Source organism: Lathyrus oleraceus, chromosome 2 (assembly GCF_024323335.1).
Source record: "Lathyrus oleraceus cultivar Zhongwan6 chromosome 2, CAAS_Psat_ZW6_1.0, whole genome shotgun sequence".
Classification (NCBI taxonomy): Eukaryota; Viridiplantae; Streptophyta; class Magnoliopsida; order Fabales; family Fabaceae; genus Lathyrus; species Lathyrus oleraceus.
The window spans coordinates 436,499,988-436,527,350 of NC_066580.1; the positions used below are offsets into that span (position 1 = coordinate 436,499,988).

A 27,363-nucleotide genomic window follows, 5' to 3' on the forward strand; every position below is an offset into this window, starting at 1 on the left:
AAATAAATTTTTATAAAAAATAAATAAATAATTAATAAAGTAATACAAACGATGATAGTGATGATTTGACATAATCATCAAAGTATTAGTTGACAGATCTACCTCTTCTAAAATATTTATTTCATTATCTTACATTCAAATCGGAAATTAATTTCATTATCTTACATTCAAATTGGAAATTAATAATATATATCTCCCAATTTAAGGGGAGTATTATATCACATGAGAAGAATAACTAAATAATTGGAAGCTAATTACCTTGTTCTAACTTATTTTCTTAATCCTAACTTGTTTGTATATTGTGTATCAATAGTTGTTTTAATCTCTCTATGAATTTTTTTTAAATAATCATATTTTTAAATTAATTTTTAAAATAACCAACATTTTATAAAAATTATCGGAATAACCACATTTCAAAACAGATGTGTCAGATTAATTGACCTATCCATTTAAAAGTAAGAGGAGGCGCCAGTACCATTGGCGCATGCTTTAAAAGCAATGTATGGAGGCGTCAAGGTTGCCGGTGCATGCATGTGATCACATGTGTGACATCTAACCCTTTGGCGCATGCATTTTGATACTTCTTCTATAAATAACTTGCCCTTCACCCATATTTTTCACATAATTTTTACCCTACAACCACATTTTCTTTCATTCAACTTCAATCTCCTTCAAGTTTTTGAGTTTTAACCATGTTTGAATACATTCACAAGAGAAATTCCGATTTAATCATTTCCGTCGTCGCGTCTCCGATAAGGATTCGACTTTGGAATATAGACTCGTTTGAACGTCTTAATCAGACGTTAAACAGTTTGTTAGATGGAGAAATTGGAGATGGTGAAAGGATTAGAAGAATCCAATGGTTTGTGTCCACGTTCAACCAAAATGGAGAAGTGCATGAATGGATGTATGTTAAGACTGACAAAGACGTTCATGGGATGATTCATTATATGTTCAAAATTATTTTGATGGTTGTAATCGCTTAGTTATTTAATGATATTTTAATTGTTTGTGTTGTTTGTGTTATTGTTTATGTAATGGTATTTCCTCACAAACTTATAATATGAAATAAATTTTGTTTTTTTATATATTGCAAAAAAGGTACATGTGAATTTATCTTGTTGTGCTCGTTCCAACACTATGACAGTTAGTACGATTGTGACTTGACTGACGACATGAACTACATAATCTAACTATTTTGTTCGTCGTATCCATTTTGGTTCGAATACGGGTGCTGTTTGGGCGACCCTTTTTCTTTCTTCGCATAACTTAGTTGTGTCAGACAATGTCCCCTTGATATTCTGGCTAGTAATTCTCTTTTGCCACTACTGAAAAATTAATTATGTAAACATTTAATAGGCTTATGACTTTGTAAACGTCAAATAATAAGCAGGATGGATCCCTTCTAACCTTTGAACATGTCATAATGACATGGGAGCAGGGCATACGAAAGGCTTGGAATTTTTCACAGTCGCACCAATCTCTGTCTAATTCCACTTTGTATTGTCCCATCGGCATGCCCTCATTGTGATCCATGGACTCAGCAACATTATATCAACTTTTAGTACGTTCAAACACCGTAACCACGTGTGTGTTTGCTTTGGCAACTTTGTGTCTAATGAATTTTATTGAAGCATCACTAAACAACTGCTCATATTGCAACACTGAACTCCATTTGGAATGTCTGGTCTCAAACAACACCCCTAGACTGAAATATGTTGTCTGCACCAAAGCGGTTATAGGTAGGTTTCGGATGTCTTTGAAGACATAGTTCATCGATTTCACAAGATTTATTGTCATGTGGCCCCAATGTTGATCATTTTCGTATGCCCTAGTCCACTTCTCCAATGGAATATTGTCGATCCACCGTACTCCATCCCTCGGCAGTCTCCCCTTCAACAAGGGCAAAGGCGATTCCTCAACAGTTTCCCCTTCAACAAGGGCAAAGGCGATTGGAAAATTAACTTTACCATATAATTAATAACACTTTATATTACAATTAAATGTACATAATATATTTCAATTGTTTATTATCTAGGTGGTCAGTTAGAGGGATGAACTACAATAGGTGTCTGAAATACGTTATTGCAATCTATCGCAATCTATTGGATAACATTGAACCAGACGATTTAATACTCCTACACAACTCTATTTTAATTTAAAAATACTTATCAAATTATTTATCATTTAATCGTGTCGTATTGTTGTACAATTTATTTGGAGGTCATATCTGGGTCTTGATCATCAGGTTAACCATGATGATGTTGCAGTTTGGACAACAAAGACACCAATTATCCGGTTCACTATTATGGAGATGCACCAGAGTGATCGGGTAAAACTGTAGTTCGGCATGCAGTCACAAATTCCAGAACCTCCGACGTATTTGGGAGATTGGCATCAAAAAAGAGTCGATGCCCAATGGGATTATTCCGACTGGATAGACTTTGCAAAAGAGATGTGTCGTCATTGGAGGAATCGACGACAACACATCTTAAACAAACCAGGCATACATGGTGCTAGACCAACTCAACAATATATGGCATGGTTTAGGTCAGTTACAACGCAACAATTTGTGTCTGAGCCACATTATTTGATTGATCCACGCCAACTAGCTTCGTCATCATACGCCCAACAATAAGTCTCCGTCCAACACCAATGTCAAACCACCCAAATTCAACAACAACCTCACACCATCACCCTACCACATACACCCAACAACCAAACACCAAACTTCGCAACTCATTCATGTCACCCACCCAACAACCAAACACCAAACCTCGCAATCCATTCATGCCACCTATCATACGGTGAACTGGACTTTTTTGTGGTTTTAATCGCAATGTCGCGGTTAGCAAGAGTCGCCACCGACTTTTCTTTTATCCAATAAGAAAAGGTGGAAAAGAACAGGAAAGACCTTAATTTTAAATTCTTAGGTTCGGGAGGTACTTTATACAAAGGGAAGGTATTAGCACCCTTTGTATCCATGGTTATCCAAGGGCTCTTAATTGCTCAATCATTTATGTTTTCTAGCTTGAAAAAGGTGGTTGAGAAAGGTGTGAAAAATGTTTTGCAAAATGAGAATTTAACTTTGTAATGATTCTTGCATGAATGTATACAAAGTGGTTATCTCGTTTTAATTTAGAAAATAGTTTAGAAAAATATAACTCGGCAATGATCCTAGTGTGGATGTATGCTAAGTGGTGATTTTCCAAAAAGATGTTTGAAAGGTGTGAGGTGAAAAGTATGTTTTTTGGTTATGAATGAGCAATTAAGGTTATACCTGTCTGAGGTCTTTCCGGGCGTTTCCTATCCTTATGAGGGTAAAACTGTCCTTACTATTGAGAAGTAAGTAGTTTTATCCTTGGGATGTAGAAGGGTCATCGTAGGGTCATCGATTGGTCATTGAAGGCAACAGTTGTGAGGATACCTTAGCATTCGAAGGGACTATCATCATTTAACCGTAGGCTACACCGAAGGGTCATCGAGGGACAAAATCGTATTCTCGAAGGCAACATCCGAGGGACTATGATGATTTAACCGAAGGGTCTTTGCTAAGGATATCCCACATTCGCGGGGCATGACCGTAATATCGCAATTGTGGGGTAATAAAGAGAGGTCCGATATCATTTATTTAAAGTCCATGTTTTAAGTTCATTAGGTAATTATGGTGATACCGCCTTAAATCGATACATTAAAATCAACACATTAAGGATCACTATATTAAAATTAATTAGGCAATCAATATGAATCTTCACATTAAAGTGAAACAATTTAGAATCCATCTCCATGAAAGCTTCCCATGCATAAAGCGGAGTACCTAGCCGGCTATTTCTTCGGAAGTATGCTAGCCTTTACACCATGAACACACGGATTAAAGCATCGAGATAAAATATAATGGGAAATTGCACCATAAGATAAATATAACAGCCAGGAATTTAAGCCAAATAATGCAGGATTATCATCAGGTAAACATGAAATGGGCAGCAAAAGGGCAAAGCAGCCCCTGGCCTGGTCGCCTCTGCTTCGCCTAGCGAAGGCTCAGCGAAGGCTCGCTGCGGGCTCGCCTAGCGAGGAGCTAGCGAGCGGCCACGGGTTTGAAATTTGAGAACATTAGGACCTCAACCTGCAGCATGGCTTATGGCATCCAACACATAATTATATGGTTCAGTTTCACAATATTCAAGCACATTTAAATTCTCATGCAAAACTCCAAAATATTTATGAATTCAATTATAATATCCTCCACAAATTAAGAACATGAAGTGATACCATATGCCAAATGAGAGTACAAAACGATATCATATGCAAATTAAGACACTAAAGTGGTACCACATGCCAAAATAGGGACACAAAGTGATAATCATGTGTAGATTAAGACCCTAAAGTGATATCATATGCCAATTAAGAAACTACAGCGATAATAGTGAGGCAAACCTGTTTGCAAATCGAGTTGCAACCTTGAATTGGCGAGCCGGATTGAGTTGGGCGACGGTAGCTTCGGAGCGGGTAAGCGGCCTTCAGGGTTTCCGCCTTCTGAACTCTTTGGATCAGCAGGGTTTCGGTGTTTCTCCTTCTGGATGTGTGTTTCCGTCCGTCTTCGTCTGTCTCTGTGTGTTCTTTTTCGTGGCAGAGGAGTAGGTATTTATAGTAGTGGTAATGGTGACCTAGTGGGCTTAAAATGAGGTCCAAAGATTCAAATTCTCGCAAGCTTCGCTAGGCGAAGGAATGGCTCGCCTAGCGAGCAAACTAGGTCTGGGCTTTTTCCTGGATCCAACGCTTCGCTGGGCGAGTGGCATGATGCAATGTTCGCTAGGCGAAGGAGCTGCTCGCCTAGCGAGCCAGCTGTTTTGGGCCGCCTGTGGATTGGGCCTGTTGTGAGTGGGCTTTTGTCCATTTGATATCAGTGCCTTGCAGAACAAGTCAGAGGGTCTTGGAAAATGCTTGGTAATGCCAACGGGCAAATTTTGGGGTATGACAGCTGCCCCTGTTCAATATTCTCGAACCGAGAGAGTAGAATGGCATGTGCCGTTCGTGGTCTGGAGGTGAAAGATTATTGAACACTTAGAATGCCCCAAAAATTTGCACTTGTCCATTTGTCTTGACGGAGATGGGCTTAGAGATGCCATCCAGGAAACTTGATGAGGAGATTTCCCGATTGTGTCGTACGTTAGACGATATCTGGAGACATGGGTGTCACACCGGGTCGTACATCAGACCGTATAGTGAATCATCCATCATGCTGTTGACTTCGCTGGGGAGTCAGAGTATGCTATACTGCTGGGGATAAGGGATCAGAATGGATCATACGTTAGACCGTGTCTGAATACCAGAGTGAGCTGTTCATTAGGCGGATGACTTTGCTGGGGATGAAAGATCAAAATGGATCGTACGCTAGATCGTATCTGAGTCGCAGAATGAGCCGTACGTTAGGCTGAGGCTGCTGAAAAGGGAGTAGTCGTATACTAGACTACCATTCAGGAATGTACCTGTCCGAAGGTAGCACCTGAGCAAGGGAGTAGCCGTATACTAGACTACCATTCAGGAATGTGCCTGTCCGAAGGTAGCACCTGAGGAAGGGAGTAGCCATATACTAGACTACCATTCAGGAATGTACCTGTCCGAAGGTAGCACCTGAGAAAGGGAGTAGCCGTATACTAGACTACCATTCAGGAATGTACCTGTCCGAAGGTAGCACCTGAGCAAGGGAGTAGCCGTATACTAGACTACCATTCAGGAATGTACCTGTCCGAAGGTAGCACCTGAGAAAGGGAGTAGCCGTATACTAGACTACCATTCAGGAATGTACCTGTCCGAAGGTAGCACCTGAGAAAGGGAGTAGCCGTATACTAGACTACCATTCAGGAATGTACCTGTCCGAAGGTAGCACCTGAGAAAGGGAGTAGCCATATACTAGACTACCATTCAGGAATGTACCTGTCCGAAGGTAGCACCTGAGAAAGGGAGTAGCCATATACTAGACTACCATTCAGGAATGTACCTGTCCAAAGGTAGCACCTGAGAAAGGGAGTAGCCGTATACTAGACTACCATTCAGGAATGTACCTGTCCGAAGGTAGCACCTGAGAAGATGAAGGTTTAACTTGGTCGTACATTAGACTGTATCTGAGTCATTGAAGGTCAGAATGGATCGTACGCTAGATCGTATCTGAGTTGAAGGAGTCATATGTTGAGATGAATCAGAATGAACCGTATGCTAGGCTATATCTGGTAGTATTTGTATATGTTGTATTTGCAATGAATATTTGGGATGGGCTTATAGATGCCATCGTTAGGAGGATGTCAGAATGGATGTTGACATGGAGCAGATCTGGAAGATGTATCTGAAGAAGAAAGTAGTCGTACGCTAGACTACACCTCGGAATGTACCATATGTTAGGCAGTATCTGAGGGATATAGTTGAATCTTGAATGTAATTGATAAAGATGTCCGTCTGAATGGACCTTTGTGTTGGTTGTATCAAGAGGATAATTAACCTGAAAAATAAAGTTAGCTTCATGCCATGTCATGATGCATGAGATGCAAATGTTGTATGCATGCATGTGCTGTGAAGTGATGTAATGAGTGAATTATGCGTCTGGAATGAATGCGAGCTTTGTATGCATGTATATGTTATGAAATGATGTAATGTATATGATGCGGAATGAAAATTGTATGTAGGTATGTGATGTGAAATGATGTAATGAATGCATTAGGCGTCTGAAACATTCTTCCAGGGGACACTACTGGGGAGATAGATCCCAGTCTGTTGGTCGGAGACATTGGTATTGATGGCCCTTCCTTAGCTGGGGATTTGGGTTCTGTCCAACGGGGCCTGGCTGGGGATAGAAGAGATGATCTTTCGGTAGGGCGGTGCCGACCTCTTCTGGGGAATAATTGGCGTGGCCGGGGAATCGAATTAGTAACAGCCTCCTTGGAAAGCGTGGTTAGACCCTCTCCTCGATCCTGAAGTCGTGTAGTAATTGCTATTGCTATTTTAGGCATGCATTTTTGTAAACATTGGTCATATTCAAGTGCATAAGTCAATTCAAGTTAAATCAATGGACGTTTACGCAAACAAAACAGAAAAGGTAAAACAAAAGCGTCTTTTTGGAAATGAAATTGTATTGATTTTGAAAGAGGGCCTATAAATAGGCAATTTGAGTACAAGGAGACAGAAATCCTAGTAAGAGGAAATTGTCAGGCAAACAAAGAGAAAGCTATGCAGAAAAAGTCCTATCGATTCTAATTCCACCACTGTCATTATGTCTTCAAGCATCTCATCTCCTGCTGTCGGATAGAAGTGATTGGCTTGTTCAGTCCCTTGAACTTGGTTGAAGCAGACAGAGAACGGGGCATAGTCATACGCTTTAATCCCTAATTTTTGCCTGGACCGCCTTTTCAGGTTTTCTGTCCACCGGGATACCCCTTTTTGCCCAAGCCGCCTTTTCAGGTTTTCGACTTGCCGGGTATACGTCTTTATATATTTATCCCTAATTTTTGCCCGAACCCTTTTGGTTCGCCGGGATGCCCTTACTTTTGCCTAGGTACGTCGACCTAGCGGGTCTCTGTTATGCGTAGTATTTTTTAACTATGTCCGCGTTCACAGGATGCGGGAAGTCTTCGCCATCCATTGTAGCAAGTATCATGGCTCCACCAGAGAATACCTTCTTAACCACAAATGGCCCTTCGTATGTGGGAGTCCACTTGCCTCTGGGGTCACCTTGTGGTAGAATGATACGCTTGATCACCAAGTCGCCTACCTGATATACCTGTCTCTTGACTCTTTTATTAAATGCTTGGGTCATGCGCTTCTGGTATATCTGCCCATGACAAACAGCCGCAAGTCTCTTCTCGTCAATCAAGTTTATTTGATCGAGTCGAGTCTGAATCCATTCATCTTCGTCTAAGCCCGCCTCTTTCATGATTCTTAGAGAAGGAATCTGGACTTCCACTGGTAAAACAGCTTCCGCTCCGTAGACTAAAGAGAAAGGAGTTGCCCCTGTCGAAGTACGTACTGAAGTGCGATAACCATGGAGAGCAAATGGTAACATCTCATGCCAGTCTTTGTACGTTACTGTCATCTTTTGTATGATCTTCTTGATGTTCTTATTAGCAGCATCCACGGCGCCATTCATCTTTGGCCGGTACGGAGAAGAATTATGATGCTTTATTTTGAACTGCGTGCAGAGTTCAGTAATCATCTTGTTATTCAAATTAGTACCATTGTCAGTGATAATTCTTTCAGGGATGCCATACCGACAAATAAGACTATTCTTGATGAACCGTGCCACCACATTCTTGGTGACAGAAGCGAAGGAGGCTGCCTCTACCCACTTCGTGAAGTAATCAATGGCGACGAGAATGAAGCGATGTCCATTAGAAGCCGTAGGTTTAATCTCTCCAATCATATCGATGCCTCACATTGCAAAGGGCCAAGGAGCTGTTAACACGTTCAATGGAGCAGGAGGCACATGTACTTTGTCCGCATAGATCTGGCACTTGTGACAGGTTCTGGAGTGATGGTGGCAATCAGCTTCCATGGTAGACCAATAATACCCTGATCTCAGAATCTTCTTGGCCATGGTATGTCCATTAGGATGAGTCCCAAAAATACCGTCATGCATGTCCTCCATAATCTTTTCCGCTTCTTTTTTATCCACACAGCGAAGCAGAGTCGAGTCATGATTACGTTTGTATAACACTCCATTACTCAGAAAGAATTTAGCGGAGAACTTCCTCAGGAATTTTCTGTCCTTGATGGATGCCCCTTCAGGGTATTCCTGAGCTTCTAAATATCTTTTCACGTCATGGAACCAAGGTTTCCCTTGTACCTTTTCAGTGTGGAGTTCATAACAGTGTGCTGGTTCATCTAATCGTTCAATAGTAATCCTGGGAGCTTCATCGTCCCATCTGACTCTGAACATAGATGACATGGTAGCTAATGCGTCTGCCAACTGATTCTCCTCTCGTGGAATATGTTCAAATGTAATCTCTTCAAAGTATGGGATTAATGTCATCACCCGCTCTCGATAAGGGATGAGATTTGGATGTTTAGTATCCCATTCTCCGTTGATCTGACTGATTACCAAGGCCGAATCTCCGTACACGCTCAAAAACTTGATTCGCCAATCTATAGCAGCTTTGAGTCCAAAAATACATGCTTCATACTCAGCCATATTATTGGTACAATGAAAACATAGTCTAGCAGTGAGAGGCGTATGGTAACCTCCAGGAGAAATGAGTACGACCCCAACACCATGGCCCAATGCATTAGAAGATCCATCAAAGACCATAGTCCATCGGGATCCCCATTCGGGTCCTTCATCTGGTTTAGGTTTTTCATTATCAGCAACAAACATGACATCCTCATCTGGGAACTCAAAATTCATAGATTGGTAATCATCCACCGCTTGATGAGCCAAATGATCAGCCAGCACGCTTCCTTTGATTGCTTTCTGGGTAGTGTACTGGATATCGTACTCTGTTAAGATCATCTGCCATCTCGCTATTCTTCCGGAGAGGGCAGGCTTCTCGAACATGTATTTGATGGGATCCATCCTAGAAATCAACAAAGTGGTATGATTCAACATATACTGTCTTAGTCGGCGAGCAGCCCAGGCCAAAGCACAGCAAGTTCTCTCGAGCAGTGAGTATCTTGTTTCACAGTCGGTAAACTTTTTGCTCAGGTAGTATATGGCATGCTCTTTTCGACCAGACTCGTCATGTTTCCCCAATACGCACCCCATTGAATTCTCTAACACGGTCAAATACATGATTAGAGGTCTTCCTTCAACTGGTGGTATCAGAATCGGAGGTTCCTGGAGGTAGTTCTTGATTTTGTCAAAAGCTTCTTGGCATTCGTCATTCCATATCATTTCTTGATTTTTCCTCAGCAATTTGAAGATGGGTTTGCAGGTAGCGGCCAAATGGGAGATAAATCGAGCAATGTAGTTCAAGCGTCCCAAGAAACCTCTGACTTCTTTCTCCGTACGGGGAACTGGCATTTCTTGAATAGCTCTCACTTTAGCCGGGTCAACCTCAATTCCTTTACCACTGACGATAAAGCCCAAGAGTTTACCGGATCTTACTCCAAAAGTGCATTTGTTCGGATTCAATCTCAACTTGTACTTCTTCAACCTCTCGAACAGTTTGTATAAATGAGCGAGATGTTCTTCTTCAGTATGAGATCTAGCTATCATGTCATCCACATACACTTCTATCTCATGATGAATCATATCATGGAACAAAACCACCATAGCACGCTGGTATGTTGCCCCGGCGTTCTTTAGACCGAACGGCATTACTTTGTAACAGAAAGTGCCCCATTGCGTCACAAACGTAGTTTTCTCCATGTCCTCAGGTGCCATCTTAATCTGGTTATAACCCGAGAATCCATCCATGAATGAGAATACTTTGTGTTGAGCGGTGTTATCTACCAGAACATCAATGTGCGGGAGTGGAAAGTCGTCTTTGGGACTTGCTTTATTCAGGTCTCGGTAATCTACGCACATTCGCACCTTACCATCCTTCTTTGGCACAGGCACCACATTAGCAACCCATTGAGGATAAGAAGTAACGGCTAGGAAACCGGCATTGAATTGTTTCATAACCTCGGCTTTGATTTTCTCAGACATTTCGGGACGCATGCGGCGAACCTTTTGCTTGACAGGACGGCAGTCTTCCTTCGTAGGCAGCCGATGCACCACTATATTAGTATCCAACCCAGGCATGTCTTCATAAGACCAGGCGAAAACCTCTACATAGTCATGCAACATCCGAACCAATCTTTCCTTGACACTGCTTTCCAATCCTGCTCCTATTTTGACTTCTTTTCTGTCTACCTCAGTACCCAGATTTACAATTTCGAGGGACTCTTCATGCGGCTGTATAGTCCTTTCCTCTTGCAGTAACAATCTGGCAAGCTCTCCAGGGACTTCACAATCTTCCTCACTTCCATCTTCGGCTTGGTAAATTGGATTTTCAAAGTCATAATGAACAGTAGCGGAATTATTACCAATAGGATCCAGAGTGAGTACGGATCTGCAATTTGTTACGTGAGTGTGTGTAAGAAAGCATAGCTTGTTTGAAAGACGACAGGAAAAATAAAGAGCGCAACATTTGAATGCGAAAATGTCCATTGATTTATTGAATATGAAAATATGCTTATGAAATGACAAAACCCTTAACAAATTAGCTATTGTGCCCCAGGTATAGACACAATGCTTTAAGAAGTTCAATTAGAATTTGCAATGCTAAATAGACAATAACAATTACTCCTGACTAAAGGAGATCGGGATAGTGTCTTCAGCCTTCCAATTATTGAGTCCGTCGCCAATTGTTGGGTAGATCCAACTATCCAGGTCGCAATCACTGTCAGCATCTTCTACAACATTGATTTGATCTTTGACCGTCTTCTCAGAGTTGAATCCCAGACCAGCTTTGTCAGACTTGTACGGTACGTTGATCAGTTGACCCCAGCCAGTACAGCCACCATCTTCAACCACAGCTTGAGCATCTTTCAGAGAAATCATAGCAGGAGGAGCACGAGTAACCTTGGGCACACAGGGAGTTGGCTTAAGGACAGGATCGGGCGGAGAAACCACTTCAAATGACTGAGTTGGAGTCTCGAAGAATTCACCATCCATCTCAACGTATCTGAAGGTATGCACACTACTGACAATGTATTCTTCCTCCCCACACACAGTGACGATCTTGCCCTCTATTGGATACCTCAGCTTTTGATGGAGGGACGAAGCCACGGCACCTGCCTCATGAATCCAAGGGCGCCCCAGTAGGCAGGAGTAGGCAGGAGTAGGCAGGTCGAATGTTCATTACATAAAAGGTAGTGTTGAAAACTCGAGGTCCTATCTTGATAGGGAGAACAACTTCACCGTGGACAACACTCTTTGCACCATCGTAAGCCCGCACCACAATGTCACTAGGCTTCAGTTCAACGCTCTTGCAGTCGAGTTTCTCGAGCACGGTTTTTGGTAACACATTCAAAGAAGAGCCGTTATCGATCAGCACATGAGACAGGGTGATCCCTTTACACTCAATGGAGATATGCAGAGCCTTATTATGGTCCTTTCCCGTTGGTGTCAGGTCAGCATTGGAAAAACCTAGGCCACCGTCGACAGTCAGATTAGCAACATAATTTTCGAACTGATCGACGGAGGTCTCCTGAGGTACATGGGCAGTCTTCAGGAATTTTATCAAGGCATTGGCATGAGATTCAGAAGACAACAACAAGGACAACATCGAGATTTTGGAAGGAGTGTGCCCCAACTGCTCTACTACATCAAAATCACTTTTGCGGATGATTTTCAACACTTCTTCCATTTCTCGTTTGGCAACGTCTTCAGTAGTAGCTTCGACCGGTGTCTCTGACTGGGAAGGATTGACTGGTTCCTTTCCTCGAGTCTCAGGAGCTGGGGGTGAGATCTCTGGAGAGAAGATCCTTCCGCTTCGAGTAACTTTACTAGTCCCAACGGTGTCATTTGGATTAGCGGAATTAACAACTTGCTTTACGCCATGGATGTAAACCTCACCTCCATAATTCCACGGAATGGCCTTGCTTGAGGAGTACGGTATTGGGCCAGGTGCAGTAATGATCAGGGGAGCTACCTTGGGCTCAGCAATGATCTTCACAGGTACCCTGGGAGCGGTAATCTTGACCGGAACTTTGGACCTTGCAATCATAGATATTTCTTCAATAGGGTTTCCCGTCTTAGAAACCCTTTCAAAGAGAATTGTACGATCGTCCATCAGCTGTTGAATACCATTCTTCAATTTCAAACAGTCCTCGGGCCAGAGTATGCAGAGATTGCAGTCTTCAGTACAACCTGGAAATAAACCAGCTTGCAATAAATTCCTCTTTATGATCGGGAGAGGAGATGTTAAGTCCGCTACAGTAGTAATGAGAGAATCGTCATCGAGAGCATTAACAGCCTTGTCATGATTAGGCATAGGAGCATTGATGACATTAGGAGTCTCCGGAGGCTCGAACTCGATTTCCCCAGCATCGATCATGTCCTGAATCTTATTCTTCAACAGCCAACAATCATTTGTATCATGCCCGGGGCTATCAGAGTGATATGCACACCTGGCATTGGGATTGTAACGAGGCGAAGCAGTGTTGACATTTGCAGGAGGACCTCTGAGAGTGATTAGGTTGACCTTCAGCATACTTTGCAGTGCTTGTGCTAAAGTCATATTGAGCTTGGTAAACTGCCTTCTTGGTCTGTCTTGCCTTTGCTGGAAGTTTTGAGCCGGCGGGGCTGCGATCGTCACTGCTCCAATGGCATGGTCACCGATTTTCTTATTATGATTCTTTTGACCATACACAGCATTCGATTCATTCTTCCCATGGTAGGACTTTTTACTGCTTGTAGAAGTAGCTGCCTGTAATTTTCCACTTCGAATGCCGCTCTCCACCCGTTCACCTGTCAGTATAAGTTCAGTGAAACCTGATGAAGAACTCCCCAGTAGGTGGCTGTAGAATGGGCCAGTCAGAGTACCCATGAACAGGTCTACTAATTCTCGGTCAGTCATAGGGGGTTTGACCCTGCCGGCCAAATCTCTCCATTTCTGAGCATACTCTTTGAAGCTTTCTTTAGATCCCATGGCCATATTCTGCAACTGTAGCCGAGTAGGTGCTAATTCAGAATTGTACTGGTACTGCTTGTAGAAAGCCGTTGCTAGATCAGTCCAGGTGCGGATGTCAGAGCTCTCGAGCTGATAATACCATTCCAACTGAGTGCCAGATAGACTCTCTTGGAAGAAATGGATCCACAGTTTCTTATCAGTGGTATGCGGCTGGATCTTTCTCACATAAGCCCTTAGATGCATCTGAGGACAAGACGCACCATCGTACTTATTGAAAGTGGGGATTTTGAATTTGCGAGGAATGGTCACATCGGAGACCAGACCCAAACTTTCGAAATCCAGACCAGGTGTCTTCTGACCCTCCATGGCTAGCATGCGTTCTTCCAGCAATTTGTACTTATCATCTCTTGGAGAGTACTGTTCATTTTCATACTCCTCATCATCATCCTCAGGGTTAGAGAAATCAACATTCTCCTCCTCTGAATCATTTTCCGCCCCCTCTTCTGGGCCATTCGGGATTCCAAATTTGATTCCCGTAGCCTGTCCTTTACGCCTTCTGCCCGGGTTAATGAAGCTCACAGCTTTCTTGTCCTTCTTCTTTTCAGCCAAAAGAGCCTTCAGCTCCTCCTGCCCCTTGGACAAGCTTAGCATCATCTCCTTGAATTGAGCATTCTGAGTCTGGAGATCTTTGACAGTCTGTTCGAGATCCATTTTTCTGTTTAAGAGGCAGACCGTGAGAATATGGTCCTTTAGAACACCTGTTATGCAATGTTATGTTATGCGATGCAATGTATGAAATGTTTTCAAGGACTTTTGGAATTTAACCCTGCATAAATCCCCAACAAGAGGGAAATGTTTTATTGCTACTTTTTTTTTTTATCAATGTTCATTACAAAAGGAATAATAGTAAAAATACAAAGCTCAAGTCTCCCAGGGGCGACTTCTTTTCGGGCGAAGATATGCATTGAGTCTTCGTTCCTCATTAAGCTGACTGGTGAGCTCTAACACTTTCTTCCTTTCTGCATTGAACTGAGCTTCGAAAGTATCTCTCTCTTCTCTCAACTGGGTCCAGGATCTTTTCAATTCCTCAACATCAGTAGGCATATCTGGATAAGGAATGATCTGGGAAGTAGCTCCTTCGGCCTCTGATTCAACAGTCAATGGTCCGACTGCAAGATATGGCATGACAAGTTCGCGAGCTCTGGCGCGCACCCATCTGAGATAAGGCTCCATAGGAATAGAATTTTTCTTTCCTAAATTGCTTCTTTTCACCATGCCCCAAGCTCGTACAAACCTTTGGCGGAGACCTTGAGAGTCATTGTCATAGTCAAACACTGTACCTTGAATAATCATTTCATGTGGACCATCTCTTCGAGCATGCCCAAACTGACGTAGGGCTAAGGCAGGATTATAAGTAATACCTCCCCTTATCCCCAGGAGTGGTACATTAGGGAATTCTCCACAACGGTCGATGAGGGTGACGTTTTCTCTGAGATTGGAACACCAACGGATGTCTGAATGGGAGAGTGCCATTGTCCTTTGAGACCATTTCAGATTTTGATCATTCTTCAAGACTGATTGAGGGAGGTGCGAAATAAACCACCTAGACAACAAAGGTACGCAGCACATGAGAGTCCCTTGCCTCCTCATAGTACGAGTGTGAAGGGAATGCAAGACATCTCCAAGCAAGGTAGGCACAGGATTATGTGTGAGGAATATCTTAATAGCATTCACATCTATGAATTGGTCCGGATTAGGGAATAGCACCAAACCATAGATTAGCAATGCTAAAACATCTTCAAAAGCATGGACATTCACAACTTTTAGGAATTCTCGGGCCTTACTTATCAGAAATTTGGCAAGTAAACCTTTCGTTCCACTCCTTGTTACCCAATTGGTCTCAATGTCAGATTTTGTCATGCATAAAGCTGCGGCAACTTCTTCAGACTTTGGCATCTTTTCTAAACCACTGAAAGGTATTTGGTCCAGGATAGGTATCCCGAGCAGCTGGGAGAATTCTTCTAATGTGGGTACCAACTGATAATCTGGGAAAGTGAAGCAATGATGTTTAGGATCGAAGAACTGGAATAGGACTCTCATCATATCTTCTTTGAAACCAGTGGTAACTAAGTTGAGAAGATGACCATGTTTCTTGTTGAACTGAGCATGATCGGGAAGTTCTAACACCAAATCCTTGAGTTGAGGAGAGATCGTTACAAGATTGATCCGGATAGTCTTCCTGGAAGCCATAACCTGTTTAACAGAGCAAAGCTAAATTCCTAAGTCCTTGAAATGGTTAGTATAATGCCATGATGTTATGATGTTATGATGTTATGCAAGCAAAGACATGTCACACAACAATCAATCCTAGGATTTAAGGCTTGCATGAGTTCCATAGGTAAATACCCTCCCCACTGAAGTTTGGTTGGTTCAACCTGTCCTAGAATAGTAACCGGGTTCTAGAAGGATCTCAAATCATCGACCTTTCCTTAAGTCCACTTCAGTGCAACACCAAGTGGTTGACCGAAGCTTCCCTAAAGTCCAATCTCAAAGAGTGTAGTATCGAGTATCAACCAACCTCAGTCGGAACCGAAGCCAGTTATCTCACTACTTTCTAAAGGCTAGGATGAGTCAATTAGGGTTCTAAAGGTCTGGTTAATGCTTTGATGACACCACGCGGAAGCCAAATTTTTCCTCAAGTGAACATGAGGAACATCAGGACGACCAAAGTGCCACATTAACCGTAGCCATCATTTTGACCATTCCAGTATACGCCGGATAGTCGCGATGATCTATTGCTACTTACCTAAGGTACACTAGATCCGGGTGTAGGATCTTTCACTCAGACAATCCCTTAAAACGAAAGAACAAATTCAAACATAAATGATTTTTAAGGTGGACCTCTCTTTATCGTCCCCAGCAGAGTCGCCAGTTCTGTCATACGGTGAACTGGACTTTTTTGTGGTTTTAATCGCAATGTCGCGGTTAGCAAGAGTCGCCACCGACTTTTCTTTTATCCAATAAGGAAAGGTGGAAAAGAACAGGAAAGACCTTAATTTTAAATTCTTAGGTTCGGGAGGTACTTTATACAAAGGGAAGGTATTAGCACCCTTTGTATCCATGGTTATCCAAGGGCTCTTAATTGCTCAATCATTTATGTTTTCTAGCTTGAAAAAGGTGGTTGAGAAAGGTGTGAAAAATGTTTTGCAAAATGAGAATTTAACTTTGTAATGATTCTTGCATGAATGTATACAAAGTGGTTATCTCGTTTTAATTTAGAAAATAGTTTAGAAAAATATAACTCGGCAATGATCCTAGTGTGGATGTATGCTAAGTGGTGATTTTCCAAAAAGATGTTTGAAAGGTGTGAGGTGAAAAGTATGTTTTTTGGTTATGAATGAGCAATTAAGGTTATACCTGTCCGAGGTCTTTCCGGGCGTTTCCTATCCTTATGAGGGTAAAACTGTCCTTACTATTGAGAAGTAAGTAGTTTTATCCTTGGGATGTAGAAGGGTCATCGTAGGGTCATCGATTGGTCATTGAAGGCAACAATTGTGAGGATACCTTAGCATTCGAAGGGACTATCATCATTTAACCGTAGGCTACACCGAAGGGTCATCGAGGGACAAAATCGTATTCTCGAAGGCAACATCCGAGGGACTATGATGATTTAACCGAAGGGTCTTTGCTAAGGATATCCCACATTCGCGGGGCATGACCGTAATATCGCAATTGTGGGGTAATAAAGAGAGGTCCGATATCATTTATTTAAAGTCCATGTTTTAAGTTCATTAGGTAATTATGGTGATACCGCCTTAAATCGATACATTAAAATCAACACATTAAGGATCACTATATTAAAATTAATTAGGCAATCAATATGAATCTTCACATTAAAGTGAAACAATTTAGAATCCATCTCCATGAAAGCTTCCCATGCATAAAGCGGAGTACCTAGCCGGCTATTTCTTCGGAAGTATGCTAGCCTTTACACCATGAACACACGGATTAAAGCATCGAGATAAAATATAATGGAAATTGCACCATAAGATAAATATAACAGCCAGGAATTTAAGCCAAATAATGCAGGATTATCATCAGGTAAACATGAAATGGGCAGCAAAAGGCAAAGCAGCCCCTGGCCTGGTCGCCTCTGCTTCGCCTAGCGAAGGCTCAGCGAAGGCTCGCTGCGGGCTCGCCTAGCGAGGAGCTAGCGAGCGGCCACGGGTTTGAAATTTGAGAACATTAGGACCTCAACCTGCAGCATGGCTTATGGCATCCAACACATAATTATATGGTTCAGTTTCACAATATTCAAGCACATTTAAATTCTCATGCAAAACTCCAAAATATTTATGAATTCAATTATAATATCCTCCACAAATTAAGAACATGAAGTGATACCATATGCCAAATGAGAGTACAAAACGATATCATATGCAAATTAAGACACTAAAGTGGTACCACATGCCAAAATAGGGACACAAAGTGATAATCATGTGTAGATTAAGACCCTAAAGTGATATCATATGCCAATTAAGAAACTACAGCGATAATAGTGAGGCAAACCTGTTTGCAAATCGAGTTGCAACCTTGAATTGGCGAGCCGGATTGAGTTGGGCGACGGTAGCTTCGGAGCGGGTAAGCGGCCTTCAGGGTTTCCGCCTTCTGAACTCTTTGGATCAGCAGGGTTTCGGTGTTTCTCCTTCTGGATGTGTGTTTCCGTCCGTCTTCGTCTGTCTCTGTGTGTTCTTTTTCGTGGCAGAGGAGTAGGTATTTATAGTAGTGGTAATGGTGACCTAGTGGGCTTAAAATGAGGTCCAAAGATTCAAATTCTCGCAAGCTTCGCTAGGCGAAGGAATGGCTCGCCTAGCGAGCAAACTAGGTCTGGGCTTTTTCCTGGATCCAACGCTTCGCTGGGCGAGTGGCATGATGCAATGTTCGCTAGGCGAAGGAGCTGCTCGCCTAGCGAGCCAGCTGTTTTGGGCCGCCTGTGGATTGGGCCTGTTGTGAGTGGGCTTTTGTCCATTTGATATCAGTGCCTTGCAGAACAAGTCAGAGGGTCTTGGAAAATGCTTGGTAATGCCAACGGGCAAATTTTGGGGTATGACACCACCCACCCAACCTCAAAACCAAGAATCAAACCCTACCCACCAACAACCATACACATCAACCACAACCGTCTATAGCTCAGACGATTCATAGGATTCACTTCATCGTAGCCCCCCCACCAATGACCACCCAAACATTCCATCACCAAAAGATCCAACCATTGTTTAACTATATTACATCCTAGGAACCATTGCTTCATTTCCAAAATGATCCAATGTCCCAATTCAGGCAACTATGTCGTCCACAATTCACCCAACCACATCGACCCAACTACGATAACATGGGCACCGAACTCCATTACGGAAGCGCCGTTGGCCAGAGCCCCCCGGCTATTGGGAACAAATGATGACACGTCTATCAAATACCGTTGGAACTTCCGCCGGACCTTCACACCAGCCATCATTGGATCAGGTCAGCACACAAAGACCTCAAACACCTCAGAAAAATCGTGGGAGACCTTGAAGACAGACTAACGCTTCTGGATGTGGAACAGTGGACGTTTCGATCGGGTCGATCATTGAATTTTTGTCAATCCCATGTAACTTTTATTATATCATGAATCATTTTTATAATATTTTATTTTATTATTTATTATATAAACAATAGAAAAATAATATTAAGGTGTATGCACCAGATGAATTGGCGCATACACCAAGGCACATGCATAAGCCCCATGATTGTTGGCGCCTCCATGCAATGCTTTAAAAGCATGCGTCAACATCTATGGCGCCTCCTCTTGCTTTTAAATGGATGCGCCCGTTGATCTGACGCATCTGTTTTGAATTGTGGTTATTCTAGCAATTTTTTTTAAATATTGATTATTTTAAAAATTAATTTAAAAAATATGATTATTTAAAATAAATAAAAATCACAAAAATGGTTGGCCAACCATTTCCTTTGATCACGACTACCAAGATTATCCATGAGCCATTGATGAAGAGTATAGTTTTCTTGAAAAAATAAAGTTTCCAAATGATTATGACTATTTAACAAAATCTTGAGGACAATCTTGAATAACATGAAATATACATTTAATAGTTCTATAGTTTTAAAAATCGGATCAAACCGATCAGTCAGATCGGTTAAATCGAAAACTAAAGTGGTAATCGATGTGGTTCAATTGTTGGATCAGATGTGTAATTGAACCGATAAGAACCGATAAAAAATCGGTGTAATTCGATAAAAACTGAAAATTCGGCGGTTTAAGTGTTTATTATTTATTTTTAAAAGTTAAAACGAAGTTGTTTTCATTATTTTAAAAAATAAAAATAAAAATATAAGAGAAAATTTATATTCTTTTCTTTAAAAATTGGTGATATTGATGTTAAATATAATAAATAGAGGCTATTGCGGTATTATAATATTAATAGATTGTTGTGCATGTTTGATACTATACCACGGACATAAATTTATATTTGAGATTAATATTTTAATTAATTTTTTAAATTAATTACTTGATTCAAATTTTAATTTTAATTATAAATTTGTGAAATTATGATATTTATAAAATTTTAGGTTTTAGGGAAAAAAATTTACACCGAATTATCCGATTCAACCGATTTAATAATTATATAATTTTGCTATAGTAACAAATTTATTCAATCAATTTTTTTTATTTTATTCCATCAGTGATATAATCATTCTACCAATAATTAGTGGTACAATTTTTAAAATAATGAGGAATTCAAAGACATAGGAAAAATTTGCTAAATAAAGAATTTCCCAATAAACCAAAGAAGGAATTTCTTTGTCAAAAGACCGTGCCAAAATACTATTTAAAATGATTTATTTTGTTTGGAGAATTTTTCTAAATATTTTTAAATTAAAATTAAAAAATATTATTTTCCCTTTCTTTTAAAATAATTGTTATATTTTTTTAAATTATTTTTCTAAAAAAAGTGTTGTATCAATAATCTCTAATTAATATTTTTAATTTATTTTTTTTAGTTTGTATTATGACAATTCGTACAATTTGAATATGTCAATATGTATATATTATATTTTTTCTCTTAACCTCTATTTATTATATTTTTGTAATTGGTGTGAAATAGTTTAACAATTACTTTAATTATTTTTTTAATTACTTTAGGATAGAGGAAGTATTTGTTATAATTATAATCATAATTATAATCACTGTTGAAGTTATTGATATTTTCACATATCTGGTAGACAAGGTTTATAAAAAGAAAAGGCTTGCTGTAACTAAAACAATGAGATATCAGATATGGATGCAAAAAGATGATGAATATCACTTAATTATCGAACCATAATGAAAATGGCCTTCCATAACCGAGTAATTAACAAGATGTCGACAACACCACCTAAAGAAACAAAAAGCAATTATTCATCTCGTCCTTTTCCTTTTTCTTTTTACACAGTTCTATATCTCAATAATATATCCACATATCTATATGGCCCTCCATAACTAATTGAAAGTTCTGTTTTACTACGAGATTTGTATTCACTGCGGTCAAAACACGAAGCAATCAAGAAATCGGTGATGTTGGATAAAAATCAAACGGTCTACAATTCAAATCATCATCCGATCTAATCCAACAACCACAATCCATCGGCTACAGTGAACCCAAATCCTAACAGGGAACACTACATACCAAACCCAACCCTCAAAGTTTTTCAAAAAAACAACATCAACAAGACCCTATGAGATACACCTCATGGAATAAGAGGAGAAGGGAGAATCTAGTGCAGGTGCAGTATCGTAAACCCTAGCGTGATCACTCTCTAACCCGTAATCCATCATTGGACGGTACTCCAAGTCTTCATCATGATCATACACGAACTCTGGAATCATAACATCGTTCCTCCTGACGTTCTCCCATAGATAACCAATCCTGCTAACGTACCTTAGCTTTCCGTACAACCTAGCACACCCAATCAAAACACTATTAACAATTGAATCAAATAAAATAAAATAAACAAGAAAAAACATCCGGTTATCAAAGAAACCTACTACCAACAATTACACAGTATAATTTATAATGAAATTTAAAGCTGAATATAAATTCAATTTAATGAAAATATTAATTATATGATAAAAAATATTTAGGTTTTACATTTCTTACCCAGCGTTGAAGAGAAAGCGGCCGAATGTAGCGAGAAAAAGACGGGCCTGTAAACCGGGATGAATGAAATAAACCGCTTCTAAATTCTCTTTCACGTTCGCCGGAATCGCGTCGTAAATCGACCGGAGAGAAGAGATTCCGGGAAAATTCTCGCTCCTCTGAACACCGGTGTGAATGTAAAGTATCGCGAATTTTTTCTTCCCTAGTTTCGGGAAAACCCTTTCTTCCAGATAATTCTTTAAAACATCAACACTAACCAATCGAGCTGAATCAACAAAACAAACAACATCAACAACGAGAATTACATAATCAACTTTTACAAAAAAAAACACGTCGAATAAAAAAGTACACGGCGAGTTTCTTTTTACCAGGGAAGAATTTCCCGATAATGCGGAGGATCTTGCGGCCATGCTTATCTCTTCCTTTGATCTTGAAGACTTCTGATTTTTCAAGCAACTCTTCTTGTTCGAGTTCGGTCATGGTAGAACTCATGGTTTTTGAAGGATAGAGAAAAGCGAAGGGTTTTGCTTAGAAAAAAGAAGATTGAAGAACGTTGAGGGTGTGAGATGGATCGTGATGTTGAAATGAGATAGATTGAGATAGGGGTTATAAATTATTTATAAGGAGGGCTAAATTAATATAATTAATGAATAATGAATTATAAAATTAGGAAACTTGAGAGAAGAAAAAGGAAAAGTAATTAGCGAAAATAAATGAAAAAAAGAAAAGAAAAAGAAAATAAAAGATTTTGCGGTTGCGCGGTTATTGGGAATATTCGAAAGCATCTTCCATTTTAAGAGGCTAGAGTGGGCCACATGGGTGGTGGTGTCTTGGATTGCGATCAGATTACGCTGACACGATCGTAGCCGTACATTAGTTCGCCGTGGAGGAAGATGATTTATCCGTTAATCGTCTTGGTTTGATTTTAATTATTGTTATTGTTAAGGAAACCGTGGTCGTCGTAAACCAATCGCGTGGCTTGTAATTCTCTGCTTGCAATAATTGTATTGCTATGATTGGTGGGATCGTCTTTCTTGAACAGAATTAATCGGATTTGTTTTTTGACCAAATAATTCATTGGGTTATTGCTAATTTCAAATGGGGTAGAATAAACTACTCCTAGTACGTACGTAACCTTTTTGAAAATGAAAAAGAATACATTAAACTACACATATTCTCTTTGTGACTACTTCTCAAATTCCATAAAAGATTTATTTTAACAATAAATTTATCTATAATAGTACTATGGTTAATCAAGGAAACTTTTGTGTTGAAAAATCAAAAACGGAATTAAATGTAAACTTTTTAGAGTTTGGTTTTTATAGTATTAAAAAAACAAAATGTTTTGCATCAATAAATTAGCAGAATTATGACTCTTTTTCAGTTTTTTTTATTTTTTATCGAACTTAATTATTTATTTATTTTATTATTAAATAATTTTGATAAATAAAATCGATTATGGATCATTTAAAAAGTTCAATATAGAGTCCAACGATAAATGTTAGGGATGCCTACGTCTAGAGGAGGTGAATCCTCACTATCGATAAGGGTAAGTAATTTTGAAGTCTTATGCAGCAAACACCGTCGAAATCAGTTAGACGATCCATCATATAACACGCTGCGTCTCACACAACGGTTCTAAATGTCATACTATATAAGAAAGAAAATGTGTCATTTTTAGATAATTTAAATAGAGGTTAAAGATAGTGCATCGTCAGTGTAAAGAAGTATTACACTCATTGTGATGTGGCAGGATACACGGTCTTATTGATTGATAGTGTAAAAAATATTCCTTTTTCTCATTTAAATATAGGTAAAATATCATTTTTGATCCTTTAACTTTACATCGAGGTCCATTTTGGTCCCTCAATTTTAAAAAGTTCCAAGTCAAGGTCAGGTTAAAAATAATCAAATTCAAAATTCGAAGAACCAGGTACAAGTTGGTTATAGACAAAAACACTTTCCCATTTGGGCATTATGCCCTTTTTGATTAAGTTTAGCTTGAGAAACCAAATCAAATCATGAGGATATTCAAAATCGAAACCAAATCACCAAATCGTCAATTTAATGGTATATAAGAAACATAAATGACATTATCATAAGAAAAAAAAATTGAAAAATAGAAATTAAAGTTAACATGAGATGATTCACCGATGTAAAAGGATCCGTCAGCCTGTTCCCAACTTCAAAAGATTGATCTTTCAGTGGGGGATTAGAGTTTTTGAAGAACCTGATTCCGAAGTTGCGGCGGAAAACATTAGCAGTTGCTTCTCTTATTTTCATTTTCAGAAGAAGTGATCCAACATATGCCATTTTATTAAGATCTAAGACTTTAATTGTTTATGAGTGTAAGATCTATTGTTTTCATTTAAAAAATTCAAATTTATCTTTCTTTTACATAAAATCTGGAAAATTTTACCTTGTACCCCTACAATTAATCCCATACCCCTACAAAAATTTAAAAATTCCCATTTTACCCTTAATTGGTTTTAACCAATTTACCATTTCATTTTTACCATTCAGTTGAAAATTTCAAAAATTACACTTTCACACCCCTCGCACCGGAACACTTGCAAAAAGACTTCCGGTATGTATTTTTCCAAACCGGAAGACTTTTGGGAAGACTTCCGAAACACAAAAAAAGCAAACCGGAACACTTAAGGAAAGAGTTCCGGTTCACATAAAAAAATTTCAAAAAAAAATTGCATACCGGAACTCTTTGGAGAAGTGTTCCGGTTTGCTTTTTTTGTGTACCGGAAGTCTTTCTTTAAGTCTTCCGGTACGTGTTTTTTTTTTTTTTTTTTTAATTTTTTTTTTTTTAATTTTTTTTTTTTTTTTTTACAGAAATGGAAAATCTTCCCAAAATATGTGTAGATACTACTGATGCGTTTATGACGACGGAAAGATTTGGTACACGAGAAGAGGTTATCAGATGGATTAAAGAGGTTGGAATCGACAATAAAGTAACTGTTATTATCAGTCGTTCAGATACTGAAACGGGGAAGAGAGGGAGAAGTAACAAAATAATATTTGGCTGTGATAAAGGTGGGAAACACAAGATTAGTGATAGTGGTACCCAAAGTGCGTCCAAGAAATGTGGATGTCCATTTAAAATCAGGTCGACTCCGGCGAAAGATGGATCTGGTTGGAAGATTGATGTAAAATGTGGGTTACATAATCATGGTTTACCTGATAGATTAGAAGGTCATTCGTTTATTGGTAGGTTGACCACAGATGAGAAGCAACATGTCGCTGATTTGGCAAAGAGACATGTAGCACCTAGAAACATTTTGCTTTCCTTGCAAGACAAGTTTCCTGAGAATGTCACTCGTATTACGCAAGTATACAAGCATAAGAGTGTGATAGAAAAAGAGATAAGAGGTCCAAGGAGTGAGATACAACATCTGTTTAAGCTTATTGAGGATGCAGGATATGTGTATTGGAGTAGAAAAAAGGATGACTCGGAAGTGGTGAGAGAGATATTTTGGGCACATCCTGATTCAGTGAAGTTGTTGAATATATTTCCGATTGTGTTAGTTATGGATAGCACCTACAAGACAAACAAATATAGACAACCTTTGTTTGAAATTGTTGGCATGACATCGACTGAGTTGACTTTTGCTGTTGGATTTGCATATATGGAGTCTGAGCAAACAGAGAATTTTTGCTGGGTATTGGAGAAATTAAAAGAGTTGTTTGTGAAGAAAGACATGTGTCCACAAGTGATTTTGACAGATAGAGATCTTGCTTTGATGAAAGCAATTGATGTTGTGTTTCCCAACTCGATTAATTTGCTATGTAGATTTCACATTAACAAAAACGTTGGTGCCAAATGCAAACAACATGTGGTGAATGACCTGCAAAAGACGATAGACACATTATGGATGGAAGTTGTCTGGGCTAGTGATGAGGTTGAGTATGGTCAGCGGTTGCATCAACTTGAGCAAGCATGTGTTGATTATAGTGGATTTATTAATTATGTGAAAGACACATGGTTGACTCCACATAGGCATAGATTTGTTGGAGCATGGATTAATCGAGTCCTACATTTGGGTAACACAACGACTAATCGGTACGTCTTATAATTTTATATTTGATTTTTTTTTATGTTTTTTGATGTGTTATTTTCAATATCTGATATTTTTAATACTTGATATTTTCAATATCTAATGGTATTTTTTATACCTGATATTTTTAGGGTTGAATCTGCTCATTGGAAGTTAAAGCAGATGTTAGGAAATGTCTCTATTTATTGCATTGGTTTTGTTAACCAGAATATCTGATCACTTTCACCAAATGTTAGGAAATGTCTCTATTTTCAATATCTGATCACTTTCTTTCCGATGACAAGTTCACATTCACCAAATGTCTCTATTTATTGCATTGGTTTTGTTAACCAGAATCATTGGGTTCAGGTATGTATTTATATGTCTAAATATTTTAATTATTCCAGTTAATATTTTATGTTATATGACTTAATCTTTTAATTATTTTACTTTATCAGGTTAACATGAAAGAGGGGTTTCCATTGCCACCGGTCACATTAGATTGGAAGAAATTTCGTTCTCATATAGCAACTACTTGGATGCTAGGATTTGCAGGACGTATGCAACATTGGCAATTACTTACACCTGTATTAGCATGATTATGTAATCAAAACATAAATATGTAATCAAAACATGAAATATATATTATTATGTCTATTATATTCAAAGCTTAATACATATAATCAATGTGAACGAGAAATATGCAAAGCTTCAAATAAATCAGAAAACTGTGGATCTTCCTCTTCAGCATTAACCTGTCTCAGATAGCGACGAATCAATGTAGATACACGAGCCCAATCAGGATCAGATGGCCCGGCGTCATATACAGGAACGGGTACCTCTCTAGGAGCGTCACGATGGGGAGGGACCAACCGTGGATGGGAAACACGATAATACCACTCCAGATAACCGTCTACTACCTCAGATGGAGTGGTGGCCACGGAAGATGAACCGATCACATCGACAACACTCTGATGGTAACTGATCCAATCAACATCAATATCCGTCGCCATCATACAATCCAGAGGTGGGGATGGAACATACTGCCTATACCCGAACTGACGTAAACATCTATCAGGCAAGTATGGAACAACTGTTTCACCCCACTTCAAACAGCCCCTGTAAAGACATATCTCATCAAATACACGCCATGCTCTATGATCCTCAAATGGTCGCCAGATGACGTCGGTAGGTGTCAGCTCGTCCAAAATAGGTCGTAAATCATCGACCTTCAGGACTCCCTGTCTATATGACCATCTCATCGCTTGGGGAAGACCACCGTTTCCAGCAGGATTCCAATTCTCCCCTCTTTTTCCAACAGTTGGAAAATACTCGTGAATCCAACACTGTTACAAAATAAAAACATAATAAATAAAACAAATTAAGTTACAATATTTTATAAAATGAATCCAACACTTAATTAACAAAATTAAATTATATACCTGTAGGAGAGTAGGATATCCACCTAGCTGTTTGCAACTGTACATGGACGCATCTCCAAGATATCGGTAGAGGGTA

General features: G+C 39.6%; 2 protein-coding genes across 2 annotated transcripts in view; both read right to left on the reverse strand.

Moving 5' to 3' along the window:
- Positions 1 to 21,202: 21,202 nt before the first annotated feature.
- Positions 21,203 to 22,528, reverse strand: LOC127120073 (uncharacterized). Its single transcript, XM_051050452.1, has 3 exons — positions 22,168 to 22,528; positions 21,800 to 22,064; positions 21,203 to 21,598 (listed from the first exon to the last, which is right to left on the reverse strand). Exons 1-3 carry the CDS (start codon positions 22,289 to 22,291, stop codon positions 21,376 to 21,378), a joined length of 612 nt encoding a protein of 203 aa, XP_050906409.1. The 5' UTR covers positions 22,292 to 22,528; the 3' UTR covers positions 21,203 to 21,375.
- Positions 22,529 to 26,766: 4,238 nt separating this feature from the next.
- The window catches only part of LOC127123589 (protein MAIN-LIKE 1), a 1,816-nt gene continuing 1,219 nt past the window's right edge, over positions 26,767 to 27,363 (reverse strand). The window contains exons 3-5 of the mRNA XM_051053793.1: positions 27,288 to 27,363; positions 27,075 to 27,191; positions 26,767 to 26,826 (exon numbers count right to left, since the gene is read on the reverse strand). The exon at positions 27,288 to 27,363 is cut by the window's right edge and continues 599 nt beyond it. Coding sequence (XP_050909750.1) covers positions 26,767 to 26,826; positions 27,075 to 27,191; positions 27,288 to 27,363 — 253 coding nt within the window. The remainder of the gene's footprint in view (positions 26,827 to 27,074; positions 27,192 to 27,287) is intronic.

What these genes read in the sequence shown, in the direction of transcription:
- LOC127120073 (XM_051050452.1), bottom strand. Translation starts at nt 22,291, where the DNA reads ATGAGTTCTACCATGACCGAACTCGAACAAGAAGAGTTGCTTGAAAAA. An exon ending in TATCGGGAAATTCTTCCCTG is followed by an intron (nt 22,065 to 22,167) that starts GTAAAAAGAAAC and finishes TTGTTGATTCAG; the next exon opens with CTCGATTGGTTAGTGTTGAT. An exon ending in CGCTTTCTCTTCAACGCTGG is followed by an intron (nt 21,599 to 21,799) that starts GTAAGAAATGTA and finishes TGGGTGTGCTAG; the next exon opens with GTTGTACGGAAAGCTAAGGT.